Raw genomic sequence first — 19,163 nt, 5'->3', positions numbered from 1 at the left:
GGCCGAGGTATGAGTTGCAAGGATGAATGAAGAAGGTATGGGAGTATTCTATCTTGGTGGACTTTTTGTGCACTTAACGATGGGTATGAAATTTTGTATATACATTTTGGGGTAGTAATAATACAAGTTCAAAGGAGACTAGAATGTAGCACCCGTAACCTGGACAGAGTAGTTCAAGCCAGCTTGGACTTCAGCTGTCAAAGAGAATGGATCATACTGAATGACAGTTGATGGCGTGTTCGCGACAACAAGGCTGGCCTCGTCACCATCATCCATAGTAACGGAGCCAGACCCGTCAACCAAGTCGACGTATCGAACAGATCCAGAAGAGCTACGTACGGCCAGCGTAGCGGTAAAGTCTTGACTCGCCTGAACGGTCACGCTGATCTCACCAGGCTGAGAGATCTGGAGCGGGTTGATGTTCGCACCCATGTAGAGGGGTTGACGGTCAGACTTGACGGTGTAGCGGTCACCGTTCGAGTCGAGATTCTCGTAGCTGAGCCAGTTTCGCTGGTCGAGGAAGGCTTGGTGAGCAACTTCGTGGCCGATATCGACGTAAGCCATGCGTGCCCAGTAGCGTCCAATCACCGAGCCGACAGAAGTAGAGGAGACCAAGCGCGCAAGAGTGTGCAGCGGCGTCTCGTTGCTGCCAATCTCATACTGCTCGAAGAGGTTCCACATGGTATCCCGGCCCAGCCCGGTATAATTGTCCGGATTATTGGTGAGATACGTGAGCACCGGCCAGGCCTGGTAGTAGTTGCCTGACCCAACGGAACCATCAACAATAACCTGGAACGAGTCACCAATCACCTTTTGCAGGTCAATAACCGAGTTGCCTGAAGTTTGACCGTAGCTCTCTCGCGCACTGGCGCATAGATCCGAGGTGATGTATGTGTCCGCAAACCAGTTGGCGACAGTCTCCCACCAGGCGCCGGTGGCAGTTTGGTCGACCCAGTTTCGTGCGTGGTATGTTAGAGCATGGCCGTACTCGTGCACTGTGACGGACGGGTCGGTCAGGTATGTAGTAACCACGTCCACCCAGCTCAGGCCAGCGGAGTAATCAGAATGCATGACGCCTGCTGCGCCGCCGTCGAGCGATGACACGGCGTAGACGTTCTCCTTGTACCAAACATCACTAGTATCGCTATCGGTGTTGTAGGAAAGTCCGTGTGATCTCCAGCCTAGGTTAGTGACAAAGCAAGTGTAGGCACCCTCGAGCATTTGGAGAGTAGTGTCCGCTTGTGTTTCGGTGGCGCCATAGACACGAAATCGCGGAGAGTCGGTATAGGTGCTGCCGCCGCCGCCGATGGAGGGGTTGGCGGTGAATTCAGAGGGCTCAGAACTACTGCTGGCCCGGGATTGTGATTGTGACTGAGATTGAGGGCATGGAGCTGCGAGACTTCCAGCTGCGAAGAGGATCGCAACCGCGGATTTTGTGAGAGGCATTATGAGGTGCAAAATGATCGTGATGCTGTGAATCAAGTTTTCGATTCTCTTCGTGATTTATATAAGCCCTGTATATCGCCAAGACGGACAAATGACTTCTTCAGGTTGCCTGAACTATGGAGAAGATGGGCCCAGCAGGGTCCACTGAACTGTTCGTGGGTGCGTGAAACAGGAGTCGAGCAGTCCCTGAAACAACCTAAAGCGCTAGCCCTAAGTCGACCCGCCCCCTCCAATAATTCTCTAACAAGGTGCAACTAAGGGACGAAACAAATAAAGTCTCAGGTTTCTCTCAGGTACTGCTTTTTGGAGCAGAGGCAGAATCAGGGAACTGCTCGGACTTAACTCCCTGCTCGAGGCGAAGTGCCGCTAGTACTACCGAAGCCATTAATTATCACAGCTGAGCGGCCGGCGACTTGGCACGAAGACGGTCGCCATACTTATAAAATAGTAGAGGCCCTGGAATAAAAGCCAGAGCAATAAAACCGAGCAACGAGTTACCCCATCCATAGTTCAAAGCTCTGTACATGCTTGGCCCGGCGAGAGGTAAAAAGGTGCTGGAAATGTATCGCAGAAGATTGTTAGCACCCAGAGCCGAGGCAGCACCCTGAGAGCCGAAAATGTCAATCAAGTAAAGTTGCGCGGGGGTCTGTAACCAAGAATTAGAAAAATAAGCATGCCAGGAAGCAGCCAGATACATACGATGACGAAAAAAGCTCCGAAACCCATGAGGCACGTGCCAATAATAGGCACGATCCAATGCACTTTGTAGTACGCAGTCCAGCCGTACACGAACAGGCCGAAGGCAACAAATGGGCTGAACCAGATCATTGGAATCAACCGGTTCTCGGGGCGTGGTTGAGACGCCCCTTGCATGCGCCGGCTCATGAGGTTGAACAAGACCATACTCCCAAGCAATGACGCTCCCAAGCCAAGGTACACCAGGCCTGACATGGAAGTGCTAAACCCATACTGGCCCTCAAAGACACTAGTAAAGGTAGTGAAAAGAAGGTACATCACACCGAAGACCAAAGAAACATATAGAGACATAACAAATAGGATAGGCGACTGGAACAAAAGCATGGCAGGGCGAATAAGAACTTGAAGGAGGATCTGGCGCGGAGAGAGGGAATGAGCGAGCTTGGACTGTAGCTTATGGTTGCCGGTAGCAGCACGGAGCGCTGCAGCCTTGCGTTCGAGGATGACTTTGGGGTGCGTTTCGCGCATGATGATAAGGGCAGCGATTCCGAAGATTCCTCCTAGGATAGACAGCAGCCAAAAGGTCCAGCGCCAGCCTTCTCCGGTGGTCAGAAAGCCCCCAATCACAGGTCCAAGAACCTGCAGAGTCTTGGGTCAGCGTCTATGAGAATAGCGAAGGGAGAACGACTTACAGGTCCCGAGAGAGGCCCCATGCTAAACAAAGCCATCGAGGCTGCTCGCTGCTCTATAGTGGTAATGTCCGCAATCGTTCCACCGCCGAGAGCCATCGGCGTGCCGCCAGCACATCCTGAGATGAACCGAAAGACCATGAATTGGGCCGCGCTCTGGCTTAGCGCAGTCCCAACGATAAAGGCAACAAAGACCACACTCGAAGCGTGGTACACTGGTACACGGCCGTATATTTCGCTCAGTGGAGACATGAACATGGGCCCAATTGCTAGCCCCAGTACATATAGGGTGATAGCGAGAGTGCTAACGGTACTAGAAGTAATGTCAAGGGCTGCCGCAATGTCCTGGATGCCGGGTGCACACATAGTTGGGGCCATATTCCTTATGTGGTGTGAGTACATGCCATCCTAGGGCGCGAGCCGGACGTACGTGATAAGAGCTAGAACGGAGAGTATGACAATGTGTGCCCATTTATTGTGCTTAGACCAGTTTCGAGGATTAGCAGGATCGCAATCACCGTCCCAGTCGACGATGTTGGTCTCCTGCTTGCTCTCTCCAAGGGCGCCGTGTTCGAGCTGGCTTAGGACGGTATTAGAACTGCTCTTGAACTCAGACATTTTCGCAACTGGGTATAGCGCAAAGCGGTAAGTAGGGTTGAGAAGAAAAGTAAAGGAGCAATGGCGATAAGTAGTTGACTGAATGCCTAGAAACATCCTGTGTTGATGGAGGCAATTCAGGCCCCTTAAGAAGTTCACACAGAACAGCAAGAACATGCTGAAGAGACGGATTTAGGACATCCATGATAGGAGTCAGGCCAGAAAGGTCGGAAATGAGCCGGCGATAGGGATGTAGATGGCCGGCTTTACAGGCGACGATGTAGGTGGAGAATCGGTCGTCCGCGGAGGGTCGGAGGAAGAAACAACCCCAAAGCGTCACATGACCTCAGCGAAAGACTACTGAAGCGACATCTCGTCCTTTTCACAACTCACAGGCTTTGAGCCTGCTGGAGTCATGGCATCACAGACTATACCTAGGTTAACGGCCTCCTCAAGACAGCAAAAGGAATTGATTTCGAGGCCACTTGCACACAGTCGACGCCGAGATAAACCCCAACTTTCCTGTGACCAGTGCCGACGACGAAAGTAAGTCTTCATCTCAATCAACGAATAGTGCTGAAGTGTTCCGTCATCCAGATCAAGATGCGATCGTCAACGGCCATGCTCGTGCTGTACAACACGTGGTCAGCTATGTACATATCCCGAAGGTTCTGCGCCTATGGGTCCACCACAGCCGCTGTCTGGTACAAGCACTGCCCATGACCGCATCGTACGCCTGGAGCACTTGGTCATGTCCATGATGCAGAGCTCGACTATGAAGCCCGATGTTGATCGCACTCCGGACGCCGGCAGGCAATCGATGCCTGGGCCTGCAACACCGGCCCACACTATACCAATAGAGGCCTCGGCCGATGAGCACTCTGACTGCGGAAGCCTGAGAATCAGTGACTTAGAGCTTCGTTACGTTGGAGGAGACCATTGGGTGGCGATTCTGGATGGAATTGCCGATCTAAAAGATCACATCGACCGCGATGAACAATTACGGCTCGCTGGGGATTACAATGCTATTGGAGACGAGGTAGATAGTGCTGATCCTCTTGCCTCACCGCAAGATAGAGGCGCATTACTGCTCTATGGATGTCGGCACGCGGCTTCTCGCGATGAGATTCTCTCTGCATTGCCTCCAAAGTACGCCGTCGATCGCTATGTCTCACACTATTTCAACTACTTGGATCTCGTGTCGTCTGGTACGTGAGATGCGCTCAGTCACTTTATATCAAGCTCACTTTTGTCAATTCGCATAGCGACTGTTCATGGACCGAGCTTTCTGCGCGAGGTGAGTACTGATCTGTATAAAACTCTATGCGACATGCTAACCTTTGTAGTATGGCGCCTTCTGGGCTAACCCGTCCAGCGTCCCAGTGATGTGGATTGGACTTCTCTTCAGTATGATTTGTCTTGCTTGCTTAGCTTCTGACCCGCCCGGAGATCTAGAGGTGGAACAGCATTCTCTTCAGGTGGATCTTTATCGTGAAAAGGTTGTTCAATGTCTTTTCATGGGCGAATATACTAAGTCTGGTCCATACGTCTTGGAGACTGTCATCAACTATGTTTACATTGAGTTCGGCACACGCACCGATGCCGATAAAGACATGTGGTTTCTCCTTGCACTTGAAGTCAACTTAGCCAAGCGCATGGGATACCATAGAGATCCGAGTCACTTTCCCGGTATTTCGCCTTTCCGTGGAGAAATGCGACGGCGACTCTGGGCAACAGTGCTCATGAGCGACATCCTCCTGTCGAATCAAATGGGTATGCCGCGCATGATCTCTGACTGGCAGTACGACACATCAGAACCACGGAATCTGGATGATACCAATTTCGACGAGGACACACAGGAACTGCCTCAGTCACGACCAGAAAGCGAACTAACTACCGCGCTGGGAATAGTGGCACGAACACGAATGTTGAAGGCGCTTGGAACCATCGCTGATCTTACAAGTGCGGCGAAAGCATGCAGTTATACTGAAGTAATGCGAGTGGATGGAATACTACATGAAGCAGTTCAGAGCATTCCAACGCCCTTGAAGATGAAGCCGATGGCAGCTAGCTTGACCGATTCGCCACAAGCAATTGTCTCTCGCCTCTTCATCCAGCATATGTTTTACAAAGGGCAAGTCATGCTGCATCGACGGTTTGTCTTTACGCAGGCTTCTGAGAGTGACGAAAGCCACAACTACTCACTAAACACGTGTGTTAACGCCTCGCTGGGCAGCCTGGAGATCCAGCACATACTCGACGAAGAAACCCGCCCCGGGGGTCAGCTTCACGTAATGCGCTGGCGTGTTACGTCTATCATGAACCACCAATTCCTTACGGCTACCATGCTTCTATGCTCGATACTGCACCATGAACAAACTATAGAGCGAGAAGCTGAGATTCGGGCTGGACTGCAGCGAGCAAGGGCAATCTGGTTACGCAGAAGTTCAATCTCGAAAGAGGCAAGAAAGGCTGCAGAGGCAGTGAGCCTTGTGCTGGCCCGAGGGAAACCAACAGAAACCTGTGCAAAAAGAGATGGACCTCATGACATGGTCACTGGCCTTGACCTCGGCCGGCCGGCGGTCTCACCAGAGACTGCAAATCTTAACGAGGGTGTGTGCTCTACTAGTAGAACTCTTAACTTGGCTGACATCGTGATAGACCGGCTTATGCCAGACTTCTTGGGTACTTATATGCCATCCGGCCTTCAGGACCCAGATTTGGGCGTCGATATGAACATTTACGGGGACCTCCCTGATGGATGGATGATGTTTGTAAATTGGCCTGGAACTGGTTGAGGCTCTCCTACTGCAAAGGCCCTGCGTTGTCCTAATATCTACAAAATATCTAATTGTTCTTACTCCTCCATGGATAGTGAACCTCTTTACAGTTTACGCCATCCTCTTTTTGTGTGATTCTCTATACTATCTTCAAGATATCTCTATAATATACACAGGCCGTCTTTCGGAGCGACACGCTAGTAATCCTCCAAGCTTTGATTAAGCGGACCCGAACATAATACTAGCCCTACGAATCGAAACATACTGGAAGAAAAGCATGGTGGGTGAATGGGAGCAACTAGTCGAATCTAAGTCCTGGAAGCATAACTCGCCTACCAGATTCTGTGGTACATCTTCAGATGAGAGATTTGAATTCAAATGCCTCTGAACATCGCTCTAGGTCCTTACGTTGATACTGTACGCCTGTCATCCAACCTCTTATGCCTGGTACTAGTTGAGGGGGGAAACACGCTAGACCAAATCGGGGTTCTTGCAGTTGATGACATAATTGATGCCTGAGGCGCTAATTGCCTTCCACCTTCCCGATTGGGAACGCGTGTTTATGCGCAACTCACAACTCTCGTGGCTCCGACTGCACTCCCCCGCTACGTTTGGCGAACTCATTATTTGTTAGCTTCAATCGCTTGCGATATATTTGGACTTCTGGATACGAGATAATGACGTGTTTTGGATTGGCTTCTTGACGTGCTCACACTCTTTCGTAGGCTACGTCGTTGGTTCGGTCGCTGTCCCTCACATCCTGAATTCAATCAATGTTCTCCCACAGCGCAAGCTCCTCCCCGGACATTCTTGCGCCTCCTGGAGATGTCGACTACCTGATCTCCTCACCCTTCAGACCCTTCCGCGGCCGCCAAAGCAGCGCCATGTCGCCCGCAAACCTCCGCATCCTCAACACGCCTGGTGCTGGGCGACGGAAACGGTCGCGCATTAGCCTCAGTCCCGCGAAGAGCGCGCACTCGATACGGTTCGATGATATACTGCTTCCAGGGTCGCCCTCAAAGGGTAATGGTCGGCAACGGTCCATCTCCCCGGACAAGGCACAGGCGGAGGGCAACGTTAGTCCCTGGCGGATTCGCGTGACACTCGAGGCGACACAGGACGACCAGGAGAACCAGGGGAGTCCTTCGCGCAAGCGGCCGAAACCCTCCTCGTTTACGACTAAAATTCCGCTTAAAGATGGCTCCGAGCAAACGCCTCGACGAGGTAGAGGGCGTCCTAGAAAGTCCGACGCTGTCAAGGCGAGCCCGGGCCACACCCCTGGTCCTGGCGGAAACAGCGTCCAGAAGAGAAGACCTGGTCGGCCGAGGAAATCTCAGCCGGAGAACGTCGCAGTCGAAAGTATTGAGCAGGTGGAAACGCAGGTGGAGGCACAACTGGCCGACCCAGCTCCGGCAGGTACGGAGTTAGAAAGGCGCAGCTGGAGCCCTCTGAACCTCGCCGGTGATGCGGACTCGGATGATGGGTTTGGCGATGGGATGGACATTCCCTTCGACGTTCCTGATCAGGCGCAGCAACCCTCCCAGGAACAGAATCCAGCCCCGGAACTTGAAAAAACCTACGACACCCCAAATGGCGACGCGATAGATCGATTTTACTCGCAGCCAGGCGACGATGAGTTACATTCAACACCCTCCAAAATGCCATCACCTACCCGAAACCTGCAAGCTGTATCTGCATCTCCCGAGAATAGCTTACACGCCGGTCATACACCACACCCACCACGCATCTATCCAACCCCAACCTCATCGTCGCTGGTAGACGACGAACGGCAAGAGGGCAGCAAGCTGGCGCAGGGTGCATCCGCAAATGCACATAAACCGGATGCGGTGCCTCCCAGTGACCCTACCAGTGAGTACAGAGATTTCGATACAATCATCGAGAGCGAGGGGTTTAGTATGGTATCGCTAGACACATTGCCGTCTGCCAGGCAGCATGGCTTGAAGAACAACTCGAAACTGACGAAGGGCTCTTTGAAACCATTCATCCAGCGAGAATCCAACGGCGTTCTCAAGCAGAAGGCACGCGCCTTGGATCGGCAGCCAGAACAATTCTCTGTCCCAAGTCCGAGTCCTGAACCATTGCCTTCTCCCAAACCGCAACTTCACTATCCTCAACTCCCAGTTCAGTACCCCCAACTACCGACAGCAAGTCCGTCTACCTCTACCAAACGTCTATCTCGATCGCCGGCAATCGCCACTAAATCATCTCCAGCGCCGCATAAGAAAAGATTCCTTGGACTGGCAAAGTTGGTCAGATCAGGAATTGCCCTTGGGCATGTCCTTAGTCATTCTAATCCAGCCCCGGCTCCAGGAGAAGAGATTACCGACTTCATGGAACCTCGCCGACGGCTAGAAGATGTCTTTGATGACTTGAATCCTGACTCACAACGACTTCTACGGGTGGCTTTAGGCCTTGGACAAGTGCTTGCAATAAGACGAAAATACAACGAGCTACGGAGTCCGGTGAAGAAGGCTTTGTTGGAGGCAGAGGAACCGGAAGTAGATGAGGAAGGTTTAGACAGCCCACACTTTGAGTACACAAGGAATGTGTCAAGAACCCCAAATCGACAGTATAATGGTACGGCAGAGTCTTCGCCGAGCACAATGATGAAACAACGGTTTGCGGAGTGGCAGAGAGAGCGGGAAGCGATTAGCCGGACAATTGAAGAGCATCCGAGCCAGGTCATTGTTATTGACAGCGATGCCAGTGACTTACAGCAATCCGACGAGCAGGGTGATGAGCCCGACGAGCGCGAGACGTATGAGGATCAGCAGTTACCGAACCAGAGAGAGGAAGAGCAGCAGCATTACGAAGAGGGTTACGGTCAGGAATATGAAGAAGAGGGACGACAGCAGGTATACGAAGAAGAGAACGCGAACCCGGGCTACGGTGCTGGCGCCGATGATGATGACGATGGTGATGAGGACATTTGGCAAATCCAAGCGAAAGAGGAGGGTAACTCAGGCCGGGGCTCTATGCTTGAAGCACAGAATGATCAACAATCAAGCCCCGGAAAAGGTCGCTCGTCTCCTGCAGATCAGGGGTACAAGTGGACTTTCTCTCCCGGACTTTGGCTTGACGGACAAGGAAAGGTGCCTCCTCTCGGCCAGTCGCGGGTGCAAATACTGCGCGAACAAGATGCGAGCTTTTCAGATCTGCCTGGCGTCGAGTACACACCGAGGCAAGCCCGATATTACTTGGGGAAGAGCAGTCCCCTGAGTTCTGCACAAGGGCGCTCACCACAGCAAAATCTGTCATCTGCAGCGCCACAGCGCCACGCCAATGCCGAAAAATACCAAGACGAGCTGAGGGAAGAGTCTGAAGAGTCCGATGTCTTTCTGAATTTGAGCCCAGAAAGAGACCTCGACGATGAGACATTCCAAATCGACCCGACGACAAGGCACGAAAGCGAGATGCGACGCCACCAGTCTGAGTTTGCAGACAACGCAGAATTCGCAGACAACGCCAGCCTCTCAGATGCCGCCAACGAGGGAGTCTCTGCACACGAAGAGACTTTTACGCCTAGGAATCCCAAGCCTGCGAATAAGGATGGGCAGGGGTCTTCCTGGTTCCAGAAGATCACAAGTTACACGCCGGCCTGGCTAAAAGCTCCGGTCCGAGATTCGAGTCCGACTCGGGACAACTCAACGTTACGGCGCAGTCGGTCCAGCTCGCATGCTCCTAGTTTAAATGAGGAACAAAGCGAAGAGCACGAAGGTCGCGGGCTTGATGAGATTGAAGAAGATGACGTGAGAGAACATGAAAGGTTGCCGCCCATCAATGAGTCGGAATCGGAGTTAGAGTCGGTGTCAGACCCGATGCCCCCTGCTGCGCAGCGTGAGGTCACACGGGCCTCAATTTCAGCCTCACAAAACCTAGAGAGACTCGAAGAAGTGAAGCCCGAAGAAGAGGAAGGCGAGCGAGACGGCGACGCGCAGGAAGAGGAAGAGGATGGGCAAGCGGGAGAAAACACACAACCAAACTCAAAACCCACCCAACCCCGCGCATCAGCGTCGCAAGAGCAACAAGAACAAAACCCACCCCTCGCCACCTCAGGCTACTTCACAAACGCCCACTACACGCTCCTCCGCCGCCTCTACCGCATGGCAAAGAACACCCCGGGGATCTTCCCCTACCACCCGAGACCCTCGCACGCTGAGATCATCGGCGACTACATCTGGACCTCGGACAACGCGTACGGCGTCGCGATCACCAAGCAGCAGTTCGCCATCATCCATCGGTTCAGACAGGAGCTTGCCGTTGCGGACCGCAGGGCTGGCGGGTCCGGGTACGTTGGGTGGACGGAGGCGGAGTTGCATCGGAGGCTTGTAAGTCTGATTATTGGGGAGCAGATTCGCGAGGATATCAAGAATGAGGAGAGGGCGACGAGGGCCATGCCGAAGAGTATTATTCAGAGGGGGTGAATGCATTCATGATTGGATGGTGATTCAAGATTGAGTTACATTACTATGCTATGTATGGTGCATGGTTTCCTATTGCATATGAAGTTATGTTCATTGTCAGGTCTCTCCTTTTTTTTTTTGTCAGGTTGGCTTTTTTTCTTCTACCATTGCAGTTAGTGTTACATTTGTGCCGGGCCAACCGGGGCGAGTACACCTGGTTATGAATGGTGTTTGGCCTGTTGCATATTATGTCTTGGTCGTCATGTAAAGCGTCTGTGCACTTGGAGGTCTGGATGTTTTCTTTTCTACAGAGGTTGTCTATGATTGGACGTTGTGTTTGCCAAAGTCAGCTGCCCAACAAATTTTCCTTCACTTTGTTTTTATTTGTCCATTTTCTTTTCTCTTATTCTCTGTCTATATTTTGTGAAATCAATGGCATTTTGCCTTGTTCCAGCTTTGAGTTGAACCCTACCACTGGGGTGACATCATCGTCGATCTGGGAGTTGGTAAACCATAAGCTGGCATCGCGCGGGATAGCGCAAAGTCCGGTGAGCATCAAGTGGATTCTGGATGCCAACTTATGCGCCCGAGAACGTCATAAATTCTACGTATCCCCTGCATCAGCCATCTCTCCGACCGCCACGTTGATAACCCTGCGGATCAGTTCCTGGACGGTGCCCGTTCTCAGAGCTTTGCGCCATGCTAAGAACGTGTAAGCCGAGAACCCTTTCTCCCCTCCTCCGCCCTTGGCGCCTTGACTCCTGAGTGGAAGTCTGGAAGGGTCGCGTGCTAGTGTGAGATGGTGCTAGTGCCATATTCTAGTCTCAACTGAGCTCAGACCTGCAGGGCGCAGATAGAGCAGCCATACACAGGCCGTACAGTGGGAATATCAGGGGGTCTAGACTGCGGTCGGGAAAGACTATCACCTTAAGAAGGAAGGCTTTTCCCCGCGACTCGAGCCGATCGTGTCTGTGTGTGGAGAGATGGGGTTCAGGCGGGAGCGTTTGGTTGGGAGCGCACGCCTGTGGCGGCAGGGATAGACTCAACGGGCCTATGATCGGCCCGGATATTGGACCTGGACCGCGTAGTAAACGCAAACTGGGAATTTCTGAGGAAAGGGCGGTAACTTACTTTGGAGACAGAGAGTCTGAGCAGGATGAGCGAAGGATTGGGTATATATAGAGCGCTGGGCGCGGCAGGGCACGTATACGATTCCAGCTCAAGTCCGTTCTGTCGAGCCTCAACTGAGAGCAGATCAAAGACCACACTACATACCTCTTCTTTCCCACATTTGTCGAACCCTATAGGCCAAAATGGGCGTCAATCACCGTGTCAAGACCAAGTACGTCTTTCGTCTTCCCCTTCCGCTTCCCTTCCTCAAGACAAAGCGAACGGGTGGAAAGAGAAGGCCTGTAGACGACGAAGTCGATACCGAAGACGAAGTGTATACCACCGTCGGCCCGACAGTTCACGTTCGATACGAGTCCGACGCCGAGTCCGAGATTGAGTCTGATGCGGACATCGACCCTCTCGATATAAGTAGACCAGCCCCCGAGCACAGGAGATTGGTAAGCTGGGACGGCGTCAAGGATCGAGCGCGTACCCCCCGGTGGACGGCAGAACAAGAAAAAAAGCTCGTGTATGCACGAGCAGAGTTGGCGAGGTGCCAGAAGGCATGGAGCTCGGAGCAGGAACTTTGGTTGAAGTGTGTAAGTTTCCAGTGCCCGCTCTCTCAAGCATGTTCACCGAAGTAGGTTGAATATGTAGTACATCCTGACTGTCATGCCGAAGCTTTCAATCGTGATTAGCAACGACCATTTCGAACAATCTATATGGACAAGAGTGTTGAGACTAACCGATGCAGATCGAGAGTTTGACAGAAGAAAAAGCAGCACATGAAGGCTTCATCAACAACCGCGCAAAGCATATTGGCGACGAACAGCAGCACTTTCGAAAGGCTTGCGATCGAAACCGGAGACGCTCAGAGCAGGACAAGCTGCAGACGCCACCCCAGCGTCTGACTCAGGCTCACCGTACAGGGAGTTTGCCGGTGCGACTGGGGAGGCTTCGGGGCAGGAACTCGTTCAACTGAAAGAGATAAGAATAAGCGAGGGATACACACGATGGAGAATGACATTAATTAGTCAGTGGACGTACCTTGGGTCAGAGCGAGACGGTCTGCGACTATTCAGGTTGTGGACTGTAGACACGCGAGGATGATAAGGTAGGATAAGACAGAAAAGGAAGGAACGACGGAGGGGCAGCTGCCATATGGCCAGCCCAGTAGGGAAGGCACGACTGATAACAGCCTCAGCCTGGGCCCCAGTGGGTAAAAGTCTTGTCAAGTCGAGGGACTCGAGGCCCGGGTAAACGGGTCCTGGGGGTTCTCTATTCACAGATCGAAGAAGAATGGAATTATGAAGCTGCAGAGTCCCATTATTGTGTATATGCCGGCAATTAGATCTTGGGAACCCAGGATCGATAGACCATGCATGGCTTGACTAGCTCTGTCTCCTGATCTGTCTATTTGTGCTTGCCGCTCGGAAACAGAAAGACCTGTTTCTGTATGCACATCTTAAGCCGCATGATCGACGAACTGCTGTCAGCCTGTCACTGTCAGCCAGCCAAAGAGTGGCCTCCCACTTATCTGCTCCTTGCCACCGACAGTGGCCCGGTGGCACCTCACTCTCGTAGGTATCCAATAGTCAAAGTAACGGATCGGGAAATTGTTCACACGCGCGACTCGCGGCGAGAGGTCTGAGGGTTGAAGTGATGGATTGTTTTACTGATTAGAGATCTGCGACAGTCCTATCGAGAGGGAGGAAGACGTGGATGGAAAGCCGAGCAAGGGATCATGAAAGTGTGGCATAATATGCTCCTCTCGGTGTCCAATTGAGCAGCTCGGTATGCGAGCGTCCTCGGTGTGTCCGTGCTGTTGGGTCTGGAGAAGTGCAGTCCGGGGCACCACATTATTATGATTCTGCCAGGAAGAGAGGAACACTGGAGTGATGCCGAGAGCAAGGCCGAGGCAGAGGAAGACTTCTGGTGAAGCGCTTTTGACGCGGCATATATTGCGGCAGGATTGGCCGTAGGAAGGTGACCCGGCCAGACTCCGGGTACCTCTCCAAGCCACCTTTGGACTTGGCTGTCGAATTTAGCGGCTTTACCATGTTACAACCCCACGTCACTACTGGCCCAAGAGCATTGATTTGACATTCTAAATTGATGAGCTCGTACGGCGGCCGCCGAGCTGCTGATAAGGGCCCGCCGGCCTGTCGCGGCGAAATGCATTCAGTGTTGCAGCAGCGCACAGCAGGATGACAGAGACGGAGGACCACGAAAGGATTTTCTGCAGACACTCAACTTTGGATGGAAGGATGGAACCATGCCAAAGATCTTCGCATGGGAGCAGCTCTGAATGCTTTGAATGGAGGAGAGGGCAGGAGTCGTTATCTCAGCCCAAGACTAACACTTTTCTGTCACTGATAAGCAAATCTTACAGATCACTTCCATTCCAATTTGCGGGCAGCACAGGCGTCTCATGAAGAATGCACTTGTCCTTCCGAGTCTTATCAGAGTGTGGCTTTTCCATTGCGCTGCTCCGGACTATTTTAATTGTTCCCAGTCTTTTGCTGCATCTCGCCCAATGGTCGCTGACGCTATTCCCAATCCTCGTTCTGATCTATCGCGCTCTCAACGGCCTCAATCCTTCTGCCCCCTTGGCCGCACCGTTGCCACACCTGAAGGGATTTGCTTCTCTCTGATTCAGGGCCATGAAATCACTCGTCTTGGCTGCCATTATTGCCCCCGCCTCCCCCCTCTGCCACAAAAGTGAAGACGTCCGCGAAGGATGGCCCGAGATAAGCATGCAATCGTGACCCGGAGACCCTAGTATTATTTTCCCTCCATCTCAATTACTTGCTGAGCTGACGCTCGTACTTTGTATTTATTGCTTCTGGTGGCTCTTTCCTTCTTTCTTTGCTAATACTGTCCAGAAATGTCCCCAGAGCACACCGGAGCCTCTGATCATTGCCGTGCTTCACTGCTTCGGGTTCCTCTGCAGTGTCCAGTATGTCCGCCTTGAGTTCGGTCTGGTGGCCTCAGGATCGCGTTGAGGCGACCATCTGCCCCGACTTTGTCTTTAAGAACCTCCCTGCAAGCACCTTGCCACGTCTTGTTGCGCCTCTGCCATGGGGGGAGGGGTTGACCAATGAGACCTACCTCGACTGGATCCTCGCCAAAGCCGGAAGGTTATTCCTTATTCTGCTTGATATTGGCATTCCTGAGCGTATATTTCACCTGGTCGATGATTCATTCGACGACAATGATCTTCCCATTGCCGCCCATAGTGTCGACCGTCTGCAGCTTTCTGCTGGCGATGCGAATCGCGACTTGGACTCCAAGTTCTTCCTTGCGCAATGGCGCTTCGTCGTGCGGGGCATTGGTGAGGGAGACCACGTCAAGTATACCGAAAACGAAGGCGTTCCAGTGGAAGCCTTACAGACCGGGACAGTGCTAGCAAAGGAGGGAGTCGAAAGAGTTGTTCTGGCTGGCGCAGTTTGCAAAATCTACCTACGGACCCAGGTGACCATTGGCGGTGCACCACATTTCTTCGAGGAGGATGAAGTGCTGGAGGAGATCCGCTCTTTGAGACGATTGGCCCATGACCATGTGTACTCCATCTACGCATCATACTTTGTCGACAACACCGTCTGCATTCTGTTCTCCGGTCTATACGAACGGAACCTCATGTCATTCCTGACAGATACCCCACAGTCTTTTAAAAAGCTTGCCAAAGAGCGACGTCGAGAGATTCTTGTCAACTGGCCCCACTGTTTGGCTCATGGGCTATCCTGGCTGCATGCGCATGGCCAAGTCCACGGTCTCATACGTCCTTCGAACATACTCATCGATGCTGACTGGAGGATCTTCATTGGCCAGTTCGAAGCCCTGGATACACTACTTCCACCAGTCAAGGTAGACGATGTCGAATCATACCAATATGGCCCGCCAGAACGGTGGGTGCGCTCGATCAGTGTTCAGAACAGCGGTCCTGCTGGTAGCATGCTACCGTCGGGGGGTCGAACAGGTCGCAAGAACGAGGGTCCAACAAGGCTCAATCTGGCTCGTCTCAAAGGACTCCGCATCTCAGACACGGAGCCATTGAGCCCTCCTCCGGAGTCAGTCGCCTCTCACGGCACAGTTATTCGAGTTGGAGGCCAAGACACTTCTTCCAGGTACTCCATGGGACTCTCCTCGTCCTCATCAGGGTCTAGTAATGGAAGCACCACTCGAAAGCGCGGAATTTCCGTGAAACGTCCTATCATCTACACCCCATCCATTACCTCTTCGAACTCATCCGGGTCCTCGGAAGACCGCGGCTCCATGATCTTGAACGCCGTCGGCCTTCCCACAGCACACAGCAGCGGCGGCGCCCTGGTCCAAGTATGGCAGTCTCGCCAGACCGACCCGGAAGCATCTGATATCTTCTCACTCGGCGCTGTCTTTCTAGATATCTTCACGTACCTATGCAAGCGAAAGATATCTGCCTTTTCGAGCCATCGTGGAGCCAAAAACCGGACAGCTGGCCGTGGCGGCGGCGTCGCGGACTGCTCCTTTCACCTAGACCGAAATATGGGCCAGGTGAGCTCGTGGATTACGCTTCTCGACAGCGACGCGAAGAAGCGCAAAGATCCTCTTTTCCAATCAATCCGACCTATGCTCGCAATGTCACGAGACATGTTAAGTCGAGAGCCCTCGAACCGACCATCTGCATTCCAAGTTGAGCAGCTCTTCGCATGCTCAATCAAAAGGGCAGAGGGTAAAGCGTCACTGCACTGCTCATCGAACATCTATCCGGGCCGTCAACGAGGACGACCTGATCGAATACCCTCGCCGATAGACGAGCAACTGATGGTACCGAGGTTATCATCACGGTCACGGTCACGGTCAGCCCATCGAAAGACACCAAAGACACTGAAGAGTCCTAGAAGAGACTACTTTCAAGACGAAAATGGCTTGTTAAGCCCGACATTCCCCTCCAAGACTTCAAGGAGCTACATCAGTTCCTCAGACACCGAGTCCCAACAAACTAGCGACACCGACTTTGACCATGAATATCCAAGACCACAAAAGCCGACCAAGTCACCGAGCAGGAAGAAATCGAGCAGGCTTCGTGGAATCTCCCCAGATACGGGGACGAGCCCGGTGCTCTCGAATGATCCATCATGGAGCTACGCAACACCGTGGATGAATCTAAAGTGACATCAACATACATGGCCTTTTTCGAAACTTCTGTCTTTTCCTCTTTATATACCCTTTTTGCTCTATTCTCTGTCCTTCCGAGCCCCCATCTGTACTCTACTTCTCTCTTTCTTCTTCGGGCTGCTTCCTCATTTGCTAGTAGCAGCCAGTTGGCTCTATACTTCCCCATTCTTTGACTTGACGTCGTTTTCTCTCCTATGTTTTCTTCTCTCATAACTTCCACTACTTTCCTCTCTCTCTTTCTTTCTTCTCACTTTTACAAGCCTAATTCTGATCTGATCTGGTTCGTGATGACTGACGAGGCGATGGTACGGTTTTGGTCTGGTCTGGTCTCGGTATGATATCCTTGGTGTAAGCATGTGTTGTTTGTTGAATATACAATGATTGATTGACTATTGAATCTGTTTGTTGCAATCTCCACGAGAACTGGGAATGGAAACTGGCCTATAAGCTTGCAGAGGTCTGAGGAAACCGACGTTCACTCCGTACATAGACAAAACGCCTCTTACTCTCACCTTTCCCAAACCAGTTAAGCATCTCATTAAGTATGTACTCCATTTAGCAAGCACAAGCACAACCTCATGCCCAAGCTCAAACTTAAGCGTTCAACAGTAACAAATAAGCTTGTGGCCAAGGGGCCTGCTTACTTAAGTTTACGCTACGTCTGGAAAGGCACCTAGTGGCGTTTTGAGATAATGAGATACTTGATGGGGTGCCTGCAAAGGATAGGTACCTGAATAGTCTCGATTAATATGGGTGTTTTGTCAACGTACTTAATTAGATGCCCTGGTAGTAAGGTGTTCCCACTTCGGGTCTCTTGCTTTGGCTTTCAGGTTAGTAGCGAGGGAGTGTAGGCCTTATTGAATAGCCGCGGGACTGCCCAGGTGGTCCAATCTTGGTTCCGTGTGGTGTGTGAATTATGCACTCTCCTACTTAACTTGGTGCGCACTTTCGCCCCAAAAGTTCGAAGGCCGACTGAACTTGCTTAGTCGGACTTGCTAATGAAGGGAGTAGAGACGCTTACAGTCATCATTATACTGCCAATCAGCCATTGAAACTAGTGGGTAGGCGCCAATACCGTGGGCGTTATGTCAGACAGTATGCTCCAACTCCATCTTACTGTCTCACGACTGAACAAATCGGCTGATGAAATCGCCAAGTAGATCCACGGGATCTCGCAAAGAGATACGTACTGATTTCTCGCCGCGCTCCGGGAAGTCGGCTTGTTATACCTAAGCTGAGATCTATTCTGTTCGCTCGGCGCCGGTGAGCCGCTCTCTCGGCTTGTTTCACTCATTTGGGAGGCAATAATGCATCCGGAGGAATTGATAGGAGCAGGCAATTATCTATAATTAGCTTGGGGAGATTGCTCTCGAGTTACTTCGCCATCATCCCATCTCCTTGCGCAAGGTTCTTTTTTGAGACTTTAGCGAGCTTACCCAGTCCTTGGGAACTGGTTCATGCAATGGGATGATACCACGCCTTTGACAGCAGGAGCCGCAAGATATGAACAGGCTTTCGGACAACGCAGTCTCAACACGTGGGATAAGAGTATTTATTTACACCTGGGATACAACTTCGCATACCCCTGCTCCCTCTCCTCATGCACAGCAACCGCCTCGGCCTGGGTCTCCAACCAAATCGCGACCTCCAAGATCGTCTGGCAGGGGTGGGCAAAAGGCGTATCATATGGGACAACATTTCGGCTGGATATTGGATAGCACAGTATCTTCGAGACGAGCACCCACCTTCCACACTATTACTCTCGCCGATTGCACCTAATCCTTAAAGGAGAAGGTCTCGAACTTTTTTCTTACCCTTGTTGGCCACTGTGGTCCTCATCTTGTGTCTCTGGATTCTGGAGAATCAATATTGAAACTTGAAAGTCATCTGTCCGGTCAGCAGCCACTCGGTTTGCTTACCTCTGGTCAGTGGTCACCTGGTGCCCTGCAGCTATTGGGCCTTCAAGATGACATTGGTGTGCAGTCTAGGCGCGAGACCCGCGTTTTTGGCGCTCTTGGAGTGGTCTGTTTGGACGCGAGTACGAGATGCGAAGCTGCACCCTTGCAAGCAAGAGACGTGGCGCTTTGCCATGTTCGAGCTGGTGATGCCTTGGGTACCTGCTCCCAAATATAGCTGAGACTGAGACAGCAGAGCGGAGCCAGCCGTCGGCGAAGCATCGACTTCGTGCAGACTTAGTACAGATTGAGGAGTACCTAGCTTCAAACTCAGCCTTGAGCTACTTGTACCGAACAGATTAGAAAGGT

The 19,163-nt window shown here is 52.1% G+C and overlaps 6 protein-coding genes across 6 annotated transcripts; 4 read left to right on the top strand and 2 right to left on the bottom strand.

Moving 5' to 3' along the window:
* Nucleotides 1-113: 113 nt before the first annotated feature.
* BJX68DRAFT_234548 (uncharacterized protein) lies at nt 114-1,288 on the bottom strand. Its single transcript, XM_071039761.1, has one exon. It carries the CDS (start codon nt 1,219-1,221, stop codon nt 139-141), a length of 1,083 nt encoding a protein of 360 aa, XP_070900494.1. The 5' UTR covers nt 1,222-1,288; the 3' UTR covers nt 114-138.
* A 138-nt stretch (nt 1,289-1,426) lies between these two features.
* Nucleotides 1,427-3,701, bottom strand: BJX68DRAFT_234546 (MFS transporter). The gene is made up of 4 exons (XM_071039760.1): nt 3,262-3,701; nt 2,835-3,213; nt 2,146-2,781; nt 1,427-2,092 (listed from the first exon to the last, which is right to left on the bottom strand). Exons 1-4 carry the CDS (start codon nt 3,603-3,605, stop codon nt 1,838-1,840), a joined length of 1,614 nt encoding a protein of 537 aa, XP_070900493.1. The 5' UTR covers nt 3,606-3,701; the 3' UTR covers nt 1,427-1,837.
* A 127-nt stretch (nt 3,702-3,828) lies between these two features.
* BJX68DRAFT_234544 (putative transcription factor) lies at nt 3,829-6,262 on the top strand. Its single transcript, XM_071039759.1, has 5 exons — nt 3,829-3,974; nt 4,026-4,636; nt 4,694-4,725; nt 4,775-6,041; nt 6,090-6,262. Exons 1-5 carry the CDS (start codon nt 3,844-3,846, stop codon nt 6,224-6,226), a joined length of 2,178 nt encoding a protein of 725 aa, XP_070900492.1. The 5' UTR covers nt 3,829-3,843; the 3' UTR covers nt 6,227-6,262.
* A 532-nt stretch (nt 6,263-6,794) lies between these two features.
* On the top strand, nt 6,795-10,994 carry BJX68DRAFT_234542 (putative AT DNA binding protein). Its single transcript, XM_071039758.1, has one exon. The coding sequence runs from the start codon at nt 6,982-6,984 to the stop codon at nt 10,651-10,653; it is 3,672 nt and encodes a 1,223-aa protein (XP_070900491.1). The 5' UTR covers nt 6,795-6,981; the 3' UTR covers nt 10,654-10,994.
* BJX68DRAFT_56481 (uncharacterized protein) lies at nt 10,755-11,646 on the top strand. Its single transcript, XM_071049410.1, has one exon. It carries the CDS (start codon nt 10,857-10,859, stop codon nt 11,346-11,348), a length of 492 nt encoding a protein of 163 aa, XP_070900490.1. The 5' UTR covers nt 10,755-10,856; the 3' UTR covers nt 11,349-11,646.
* Nucleotides 11,647-14,703: 3,057 nt separating this feature from the next.
* On the top strand, nt 14,704-16,896 carry BJX68DRAFT_254458 (protein kinase domain-containing protein; the record flags this gene model as incomplete). Its single annotated transcript, XM_071042888.1, has 2 exons — nt 14,704-16,580; nt 16,686-16,896. 2 exons carry the CDS (start codon nt 14,704-14,706, stop codon nt 16,894-16,896), a joined length of 2,088 nt encoding a protein of 695 aa, XP_070900489.1.
* Nucleotides 16,897-19,163: the final 2,267 nt, after the last annotated feature.

Source organism: Aspergillus pseudodeflectus, assembly GCF_044049435.1.
Source record: "Aspergillus pseudodeflectus strain CBS 756.74 chromosome Unknown BJX68scaffold_15, whole genome shotgun sequence".
NCBI classification, from domain to species: domain Eukaryota; kingdom Fungi; phylum Ascomycota; class Eurotiomycetes; order Eurotiales; family Aspergillaceae; genus Aspergillus; species Aspergillus pseudodeflectus.
This window is presented reverse-complemented; position numbering and strand designations above follow the sequence as displayed.

What these genes read in the sequence shown, in the direction of transcription:
- BJX68DRAFT_56481 (XM_071049410.1), top strand. Translation starts at nt 10,857, where the DNA reads ATGGTGTTTGGCCTGTTGCATATTATGTCTTGGTCGTCATGTAAAGCG.
- BJX68DRAFT_234544 (XM_071039759.1), top strand. Translation starts at nt 3,844, where the DNA reads ATGGCATCACAGACTATACCTAGGTTAACGGCCTCCTCAAGACAGCAA. An exon ending in GACCAGTGCCGACGACGAAA is followed by an intron (nt 3,975 to 4,025) that starts GTAAGTCTTCAT and finishes TCCGTCATCCAG; the next exon opens with ATCAAGATGCGATCGTCAAC. An exon ending in GACCGAGCTTTCTGCGCGAG is followed by an intron (nt 4,726 to 4,774) that starts GTGAGTACTGAT and finishes TAACCTTTGTAG; the next exon opens with TATGGCGCCTTCTGGGCTAA.
- BJX68DRAFT_234546 (XM_071039760.1), bottom strand. Translation starts at nt 3,605, where the DNA reads ATGTTCTTGCTGTTCTGTGTGAACTTCTTAAGGGGCCTGAATTGCCTC. An exon ending in TGGGGCCTCTCTCGGGACCT is followed by an intron (nt 2,782 to 2,834) that starts GTAAGTCGTTCT and finishes AAGACTCTGCAG; the next exon opens with GTTCTTGGACCTGTGATTGG. An exon ending in TCGGAGCTTTTTTCGTCATC is followed by an intron (nt 2,093 to 2,145) that starts GTATGTATCTGG and finishes TCTTGGTTACAG; the next exon opens with ACCCCCGCGCAACTTTACTT.
- BJX68DRAFT_234542 (XM_071039758.1), top strand. Translation starts at nt 6,982, where the DNA reads ATGTTCTCCCACAGCGCAAGCTCCTCCCCGGACATTCTTGCGCCTCCT.
- BJX68DRAFT_234548 (XM_071039761.1), bottom strand. Translation starts at nt 1,221, where the DNA reads ATGCTCGAGGGTGCCTACACTTGCTTTGTCACTAACCTAGGCTGGAGA.